Genomic DNA, 9724 nt, shown 5'->3' with positions numbered 1-9724 from the left:
TAAAAAAAAAAAAAAAAAAAAAAAAAAAAATCCAGACAGGAAGGCAAGCAAAAACCCAAACCGGAAATGTTACAGTGCCCCGTCTCCCACCAAGGCCTATATTTGGATTTGACAGTTTAAGAAACTTCTTTTCCACTTGATTCTTACTGAGGTCCTGGGTAGAAGATAAAAGAAGTCGGTGTGGCCATTTTTATAGATGAGAAAACTGAGGCCGGGAGAGCAAAAGTTTGCTGAGATCGTTCAGGTAGCCAATGGCTGATGTGGGGCTGGAACCTAAGGAGAACCTTAGTCTGATTTTGTGTCCACTACAGAGAAGGAAATGGAAAACAACAAAGGTGGTGGTGACCCACAAAACAGGAAGAAAAGTGTCAGGGGCGCAAATGCTCTCTGGAAAGCGAAGGTCACCATCTACCAGATTCGGCACCTGCGGAGGGTTTAGTTTATTTTTGCTGCCACCAAGTGGCACTGTTGAGGTATAACAGCCAAGGCCACCCCACAAGCCTTTGGGTGATTCTCAAAGCCATAGGGCAGTGCTTCTCAAAGGCTCCCTCAAGGTCAAAACTATATAACCCTAAGCTGTCACTTGCTTTTCTCCTCCTTGTTTCCTCCTGAGTGTACTTGAAATTTTCCAAAGACTACACGGTAAGTGATATCGCATAGTCTGAAAGCAGGTGCAGGTGGGGGAATCCAGCTGCCTTCCATTCAAGCCAGACATTAGTCAGAGCAGCAAAAAGAAAAACAAGACCAACCTTATCGTTATTTTTGCTTGGAAGGAATATTTTTGTAAATTATGTTTCTTATGCTGACAATATGCTTATTATATTTTAAATGAAGAAATATTTTTTAATTTCTCAGTTTTTATTCCTAGTAAATATTGGCAGATAAGCAAAAAGTTCTTTGGGGCTCTCACTAATTTTTTTAATGGTAGAGAGGTTTTTATTACAGTAGGAAAAGAAACAGGCTCCGCAGAGTGAGATTGGGCCAAGTGAAAGTAGAAAAAGAAGTACACCCTACAGAGAGAAGGACACAGTGGCTGGCCCTCAATAACGCCAGAGAATGGAGAGGCCCACTGCAGACCAGCACTGCCGAGAGTCAAGCCCATTGTGCTCAGTGAGTTTTGCCTGCCAAGGTTAATGCACTTCAGCTCCAGGACACCAACACCAAAACCGGTGCACGGCTTAGAATTCTGTTCTGTTTTTATTCTTTTTTGGAAACAGAACATCACATGTTTAAAGACATCCCCATTGACATAGAAATCATGGCCTAATCCTGAGTTGCCTGAGAACAAGACCCCTGCTATTGTTCCTGGACAAAGTCAGACTGCACACTTTTGGAGGGTGGTATTGGAATGAAAGAAAGGCTATGATATTTTGGGTGGTGGGGGAGCTGTTGGCCCCAGGAGTTGCACCCGGCATTACCTTCTCCATGGAAATATAAGAGGGAGTGGGGGCCAGTGCTGGATGATCCCTCCCTGTTCCTGGCGTGAGATTTGTCAAGGTTGGAGTCGAGCATCTACACTACAATTGAGTTTCATTTGTTTTCAGCTCTGAAACTGGATGCACAAAGTGTGTTGGAGGCATCAGCTACTCAGCACGGGGGTGGGAGGGGGGGTGACAAAAATTGTTACAACCTGGCAAAGGTGGGCAGCACAGCTGAGCCAGCTGGGAGTCCAGAAAGAAATCGCCCGGAATGGAACCCCTGCCCTGCAAAAAAAAGTGCTTTTTATGGTAAAGCATAACACGAGCATGTGCTCACTGAAAAGAATCAAAATACTTTAGTGGTGCACGAAAAAATCATCAAGATAGAAATTGAAAGCCTTCCTCTAAGCCCACCTCCCAGAAATCGCCACTATGAAATTTGATATATATTCTTCCAGATTCTTCTCAATGCCCAAATACTTGTGCATGTATAAGATATATTAGAAAAATAAAATGAGCAGCACATTTTATTTTGCCATTCCATTTCTGTCCTTATTACATTGCTGGCACAATAATTCCATAACAAGGTGTGGAAGACCTGTCTCGTTCCTTTCAATGTGTGACACTCTTCCTCCAGAGGACGGGTGCATCTCCACTCTTTCAATCCACTCCCCAGTGGATGGGCAAGTAGAAAGTCTAAATTTCTATTATTCTAGGCAGTTCTCAGTGAACATTATGATGCTTCCTTTGTTGGCCAAAATTTTTAAGTTTCCTTTATTTCAAACATTGTTCATGATTGCTGCTGCCCAGAACCTGGACAGGAGGAGGACTCAGGCCTGGCTTCACAAGGTGGGCACAGGCAAGTGAGAAAGAGTGGGTCACAGAGGTGACCGTGACACCAAGCGGGACATTGGGCTACAGGAGCTCTACGGGTGGGAGGGCCAAGAAAGGTGTTGAAAGCAGAGGGAGAATTATGGAAGCCTTAAACTGGGCCTTGAATGGAGAAGGATTAGGGTTGTCCAAGCTAAAGAAAAACATAGAGCAGGGAGTCCTGAAGGGAGGTGGCTAGACAACACCTGGCCCAGAGCATCTACTGGATCAATCAGTGATTTCCGCAACAAACGTTTGGATACCCATTATGTACCTAGCGCTAGATAGAATGGAGGAAGTGGCTAAAATACAGGGAACCTGGGGCAGAGCATTGGGGGACATATGGAAAGGAAGCTCTGATATCATTTATAGAAGGCCTTCAGTGGTGGCTTGAGACTCCAAAATTTTGTGTCCCAACAACTTTCTCTCTTTCCCACTGTGAAATGGTCAGTACTTTTGCTGCCAGTCCCCTAAGCTGGACCACAAGGTTAGAGCTCCTTCGGGGAGGTTACCAGGGAAACTGGTGACCTGAGTCCTTATCAGGGGCTCAGGTGCATTGGAGCCTCAGTTTCTTCATCTGTAAGCTGGGTCGACGGTGCTTCACTCTGTTACCTCCTCCTATCATCAACGGCCACCAAGATGATGAAGAAAACCTGGGAAGGGCCTAGACACTTGAAAACAGTTGTTGTTCCTCAGCCTCACCAGGAGTGTCCAGTGCAAGGCTCTGGCTAGCCTCACGAAGTCAGCTCTACCTCCAAACAAACTGAGCAACTAGAATCAGCACCAGCACATGGCCTTGCCGAGGAAGACCTAAGAAAGATATTTTAGGATGTGTTATGGCAGAGACTTTGGGTCCACTTGGAGGTGAATTAGATGCCAGGAGCATCCTCAGCACCTGCCCAGGCCCAGTGATGCTGGGGTGGACAGAAAGACCCAGCTCTCCTGCTGACAGAGGCTTTCTAATGCACCAGCAAGGAGTCTCTGCTGGGCCCCTTGTATGTTTCCAAAACCTGAGATGGCACCTCCACACAGCAGGAACTCAGCAAATGTGTGATGATTGAGTGACTGGATGCACGGGCATCCCCCTGCTGGAGAGAGTGCCTTCAAGGCTGTCTGTCTCTGGTTGCCCTTTCCAACCACCGTGCTGTCCCCTACTGACCTGGGGGATGGATGAGAGGCCTCCGTCCATAGTTCCTCTGCTCACTTGAGTGGAGCAGGTTTCTCTGGGCCAGTGGCATCTCCAGGGGCCTAAGAGAGATTAAAAATGAGGGTGGCTGGTGCCTCCTGGAAGAACTCTTGGATGACTGCCTGCTCAAGCTGCTCAATTCATGGTTTCCAGAAAGCAGAGAACAGGGGAAGAGATAGAAAGAAAGGGATCAAAGACTAGACATGATCCCTAAGATATTCCCACACCCTCATGATTCACCCAAACATACCCAGAAGTAAAAACACACTTTCCCTGGATGCTGTGAGTTGAATAGCTTTCCTCCACTTCTGCCATGGTGCTTCTGTCCTGGAGGAAGCCAACCATGGACTGAAACCTCCAAAACCATGAGCCAAAGTAAACTCTCTCCTTTAAGTTGCGTATGTCAGATATTTTGCTCCAATAACAGAAAAATAACTAATACATCCTCCCACATAGTTCCAATAGGAAATAAAATACAGAACGGTGAAATCGCTCTAGAAATGTTTTGTGTGGACAAAGCATTTGGCTTTGTTTAGCTCTCCATGTGAAGATGAGACCCAGATAACACCCAATGCCTTTCGAGCTCAGGGTCAACATCTCTGAAGCACACCACCTATGCCAACAACAGGAGAGAATGCTTCCAACTTGTCTTTCCCTAGTTCCCCTTTCCAACCCCTGTACCGTCCCCTGCCAACCTAAGGCACATAGTAGAAAGGAAGTGAGACTGCCATCCATAGTTTCCTTGTTCGGCTGAGTGAAGCAGGTTTCTGTCTAGGCCAGCAACATCTCCAAGGGCCTCAGGAGAGACAGGAATGAAGGTAGGTGGCTGGTGCTTTTGGGAAGCTAGGCAGAGCCATCAGACACAGAAACAACCTGGAAGAGGTTTTCAATGCTTTTATTTGGAAACTTAGAACTAACTCCAGCTCCCGAATAAATTCCTAATGAGTTTACAGCAGCCATGGGCGCAGGGTCTATTTTGCTCCAGTGTTTTCCAGGTGCTGGCCCAGAGCCAAAGTAGATGGTGATTGCCTGGCCAATGGTCCATTGCTTCCTTCCAAAGCAGCAACTCAATGGTCCAGCCGGAAGTGAGGACTGAGTGCGTGAATTGTGAAGGAGGGTGTGCCAAGACCAGCATGATACCTGAGGGCCCACCTGGTTGAGAGCCTGGATGGCCAAGGTCCTTCTTTCTCTGCGGTAAATTCACTGTCACTCACTCTGTAGATGCCACCAGCATTGACCTGCTGTGGAATGAGGCCTTGTTCAGGTGATATCAACCCTGGGGAAAAAGGAGGAAATATAAGAAGATCATCTTCCAAGCTTATTAGCAGCAGCCTCTAAGGTTGAGCTACCTGCTGTGAGAATGTCTTTGTGAGGCACTGATGGTCCAAGTATCACCATTAACACACAGCTGAAGGGCCAGGAGGGAGGTCTGGGATTATTCAAAAAAAGGTATTATAAGGAGGATGTGTCTCCTTCTCCTAAATATGAATTTTTCTGAAATTGAAGGCAGGTTGCTGAGGTCTGAAGCATGCATTTCACTGCAGAGAGCAGATGAGCATTACTCCAGGAAGGTTCTAGGGCTAGAATCCTGGTGTGCAGGCAAGGATGGCACAGCAGGACTCAGGAGCCTCAGAAAAGCCTGATAACTGGCTGCTGGCCAGTGATTGGGACCCTATTTCTGCGACCAAAAATCTTTCTTGAACTGTCTGACTCTACTTTCTCCGTGTGAACAGATAAAATTAACCTTATCACAAAACAACAGCCTCACATATTGCTTATTCGGCTTCACACTGTCCCTGGGTCACTAGGAAATGTGGCCTAGAAGAGAAATAACACGGGGGTGAATAAGAAGTGTTCTTCTGTGGCTCTTAGAGCAGCTGGGTGTTTTATCCCCTGAAGGCACGTGGAAATAATTCTCATGTCGTTTCTGTCACCTGTGCCCAGGGACTCTGGAGACAGTGACTGTCCCTCTCCCTCCTAGGAACCAGAGGACTCCCTCTTCCCCTAACATGCATTATTTTACTCTGCTTTGGTCTCCATGATGAGGTAGGCACTTGTTTCCACATTGTCAGAGTATATACCGCTGCTGCCTGGAGCATGACCTGCCCAAAATCTTATAGCCATCTGGTCTTCTTAAAAGGCCTTGAGCAGGGCAAGGTAGCACACTCTTATAATCCCAGTACTCTGGCAGGCTGATGCAGGAGAATCACATATTCAAGCCCAGCCTAGGCAACTTAGTGACATAGTGAGATCCTATCTTAAAAAAGCAAAAAGGGTTGAGAATGTAGCTCAATGAAAAGGCCCTGGGTTCAAGGCGTTGCCATAGTCAGTACTGAAGCAACAATAAAAAGGCCTTCACATTCCTGGTTTTGGGTTAGAGCAGGAAGTCGAATGTTTGGGTCTAGGATTTTTCAAAATAAGGCCCCAGAGCAGTTGCTGAGACCCTCTCTAATTTACCTAAGGGACACTAGCCTCTTCCCTCATCACAACAGCCCACCTCCAAAGGAAGACAGATGCCCAAGCTCATGCAAGAAAGAGCACTTTCAGGAAGAAAAGTTTCTAATTTTCTGAACAGCCAAACCCAGAACCATCATGACTTGGCTCATGAGAAACTTCCTCCTTCTTTAAGTAGCCAGTCATCAGGGTGGCCACAAGTAACCTAGTATGACAACTCGGAAAGCATCCAGCCACTCTGGGATCTGTGAAGTCTTGGCAGTAAAACTATTTTGGAGCTGAAGGTTTAATGACATGGAAAATGGTCTTAAACTATTAGATGGGGCGGAGCAGGCCATAATACGCTGTGTAAAGCAGAGTCCGATTTGGGGGATACCCACTAAAAATGTGTGAAAGAAAAGTAACAAGCTCCTATGACTGCATGTCTCTGAATTTGTTCTTTCTGTTTTGTCTACAGTAAATATATGTTGACTTTATTATAAGATTTTTAGAAGTGGGGAGTGGCTGGTGTGTGAGCATAGCTTTAAGAACAAGACAAGCAAGACAACATCTCTACCATGCCCCGGACATGACACAGATGCAGGGACCCTTCGCCAACGTTTAATTATGCAGAATGTGTCGCTACCCTTCTCCTTCTACAAAAGAGGGCAAAGAGCCAGAAAAGCCGTGAATGTTGGTACTCTAGTAAAAAGCTGAAAGTGTTTTATTTAAAGCCTGCTCCCAGGGCTGGTCCAGGGCTTGCCATGGTCAGCCTGACTGATGGTGCCCTCTCCTTTCCTCCAGGACTGGGTACTGCTGCCATGCTTCCCATCAACATGCTGTGCCCCACAAAGGCCCCTTCCAGCCCCTGGCCCACAGGGGAGGCAACAGTGAGGTTTTCTAGACTTCCCTGATGAGGAACGTGTTCCCTGAAAGAATCTGTAGTCATTGAGGCTGAAATAAAATGTCTTTTCGGCTGACTAGAAAGTTTGGTGACTCACCTCTCTTTATCTTTTGAGCTTGGCAGGTAAGCAGAGAAGGTTTGGGGCCAGAGAAAGAGAACAAAGGAACAAAAGTAACAGCAGGAAAAAGAGGCACGGAGGAGGCACTGGAGAGTAACTGTGCTCCGTCCACTACCGCTGCTGAGTGGCCATTTGTGGGCCAGCTCCACAAGAAGCCATCACAGCGAGGGGCGGGAAATTGCTGTAGTGCTGCTGGGACCTTTACCTGGTTGGAAGCTAGCGGGACCAGCAGGCAGCTAGGAAGCCACAGAGCTGGGCTGGAGGTCTACAGAGGAGTGCCTCATCCCCACTGATACGTCAGGCAGGTGTGCTGAAGGGAGAGGCCGTTATATCTAGGGCTGGAGGACTGAGGGCTGGTGAGGCTCAGACAAGGGAGGAGGAAAGAGAGAAGAGGGAATTGGCTGGGGGCACAGCATGAGCACAGACCTAGACGTGAGAGAGAGGACGGGATGTCCAGGGTTGCGGTGAATCCCGAGCCTGGAGAAGGAAGTCGTGTGCATGATAGGCTGAGTCTAACGGGCACTGGGGAGCCACTGAGGGTGTTAGAACTCAGATTTCCCTTTTTCAAGGCTCCCTCAGGCTGCATGGATCTTTCTGCAATGAGAAAGGCAAAAGGAGGGGGTGCAGGTGGCAAGGAATGGTGGCAAACACTGGTCTTTTAGGGCTGTGGGAGTCTGTCGGCTGCTGCCAGCCTCTGACCTAAAGCTCAGTAGGGAGATGGTGTCCCGTGTGGGCAAGGGGACGGGCACCTTGGTTGATGCCTGAGTGACTGCCTTTGTTCAGAGAAACTAAACACACTTCTCTCCGGGACTGTGGAAGCTGATGGGAAAGTGGGCACCAGGTACATTCTGTGCCCACTGCAATCCTGGGGACTCATCACCCCACTAGTCACCTCAGGGTGTTTCAGAATTGTGGTAGGATGATTTTGAAGGATGGGCACTCCGGCCCCAGCCCCACCACAGTGACAGAGGGGCATTTCAGAGATGGCATGGTTTTCATAGTGAAGAAAGGAGCTTCAAGTTCACACATGGCTGGGAAGGAAGTACACTGACCTGGTGCTCATGGGTCTGTCACGTTGTGGTCCCCACGGAGTGCCTGTAGTGAGAGCTCATACCCAAGAAACATGGCGGCGCTTGTAGGGAAGCCCCGCACAGCATTCACGGTGATGCCTCTGAAAAACACCTTTGCCCAGGAAGCCAGTTATTCCAGGGCCAACCCATACCCTCTGCGATATACTGCCCACCCTGGCCCCTGGCCCTGACCAAAACCCAGAGACCTATGCAAGCAAGCAAAGACCACAAGGGATGGTCCAGTCATGCCCCTGCCCTGGCCTGTGTTACATCTGTTGGCATTTCTCCTCCTGGGCTCTGCTGTTCGCACACTGAAGATTAAGGGCAGAATTGCTGAGACCTGCTAACACATACACTTCCCCCCGCATTACACTTTCTTGATCATTTCTTCCTCTTCCCTCTCCCCTCTGCCCCCAAATCTGGAAATCCTAATTAGACAGGGCCCCTAGCCATGTCCAGCTATTGTGACAGGTGCATCATGTGACATCCCCAAAGTGCAGGTACACAACATGGGCAGTGCTTGAGACTACCTAAATGGAGTTGGGGTACAGTTCCCCCAACACAGTAGCCTGTGCAGCTCAGCTAAGTGGCAAACTCTCTGGAACTCGGCTTCCCCAACTGGAAAATGGAGATAATAGTGGCATCGAGCTGCTGAGGTAGTTTGAGGGAATAAAAGGGAACCCTTCCAAAGCAGCCTGCCTTGGTGCCCAGCGCACAGTGAGCGCTCAGTGGCTGCCGACACCACTACCATCACCCTCACGATCTCCAGTCTTCACCTAATAGGGAGAAGGACTCAGCCTCCCTCATCGGATCATCTGACTGTCTGGTGAGAATGACCCACACTGACAAGCTGCTGAGCTCTGCCTTTGTTGATTCCTGTCCCTGTCTTTGTCTCCCATCCCTAGGAGGACAAGATGCTTCCCACGATCTCCCTTTCCTCGCTGAATATTCCTGCTTGGTGCTGGTGAACATGGACACATGTGAGCGGTTTGCAGCCTATTAGAAGAGATAAGCCCCATTCCGGAGCAATTACAATAGGCCCAGGCAGTGGGGGGACAGACAGGGCCTTGAGTGAAGCCTGGGGTGTGAGGAAATGTTCTTTAATTGTTTTCTGGGAAGAAACAGCCATCTAAAGACAAATTCTTACCCAAGCATAAATGACACAAGAAGAGCCAGGTGCATAATTTCAACTTGCTCTGACCCCTATACAAAACACTGTTTAAGAACAGAATTAGTCATCTTAAGAAAGCAGAAACCTGCCCTTTGTTTCCTCAGTTTCCTCAACCTCTTGGTACTGGTGGGGACAGAACCGTGAAGGCTGCTTGCATTAGCCAAGGTGCCAGGTGACCACAGCAGCCTGGGATGCAGCTTGGTCCAGGAAAGGAGTCAATGGACCAGAGTTGTAGAAGTGGCCAAGTGGCCAAGCTGAAGCCTGGAGCCATGCAGCAGAGTGGGGGCGGGATCCCAGTAACCTTAGCACTACTCTGCAATGCCTGATTTTAGAATTCCACAGGCTCACCTGGAGTAACTGAGTAATGGCAAGGAACTGGGTCAAGCTCTGGGAGGAAAATTCCACGATGGTGCCCACAGAGGCACCACAGCTTGGTTCGGGCACGCTCTGAGAGGCTGAGCCATGAGGTCCCAGCTTGGAGTGTGGACCTAGTGCTCCACAAACAGACCTCCCTCCAGCATCTGACGCCTGCTGGGCTTCAAGGCGCTCAAAGG

General features: G+C 48.5%; 1 protein-coding gene across 5 annotated transcripts in view; it reads right to left on the bottom strand.

Moving 5' to 3' along the window:
• The window catches only part of Slc25a48 (solute carrier family 25 member 48), a 45109-nt gene that overhangs the window by 1426 nt on the left and 33959 nt on the right, over window positions 1-9724 (bottom strand). Inside the window, exons 7-11 of one of the 5 annotated variants that reach the window (XR_778365.2) lie at window positions 7982-8111; window positions 4627-4750; window positions 4170-4347; window positions 3448-3536; window positions 1282-1703 (exon numbers count right to left, since the gene is read on the bottom strand). Coding sequence is in view for 1 of the 5 variants with exons in the window: in XM_010614094.1 (XP_010612396.1) it covers window positions 7989-8111 (123 nt within the window). In the remaining 4 variants the exon portion in view is untranslated. The other 4 variants (XR_778366.1, XR_778364.2, XR_778367.1 and 1 more) reach the window with 4 other exon arrangements.

This window comes from Fukomys damarensis, unplaced genomic scaffold, assembly GCF_012274545.1.
Source record: "Fukomys damarensis isolate Sample0158 unplaced genomic scaffold, DMR_v1.0_HiC HiC_scaffold_9, whole genome shotgun sequence".
NCBI classification, from domain to species: domain Eukaryota; kingdom Metazoa; phylum Chordata; class Mammalia; order Rodentia; family Bathyergidae; genus Fukomys; species Fukomys damarensis.
The sequence above is the reverse complement of the archived record's forward strand: the minus strand, read 5'-3'. Positions and strand labels throughout refer to the sequence as shown.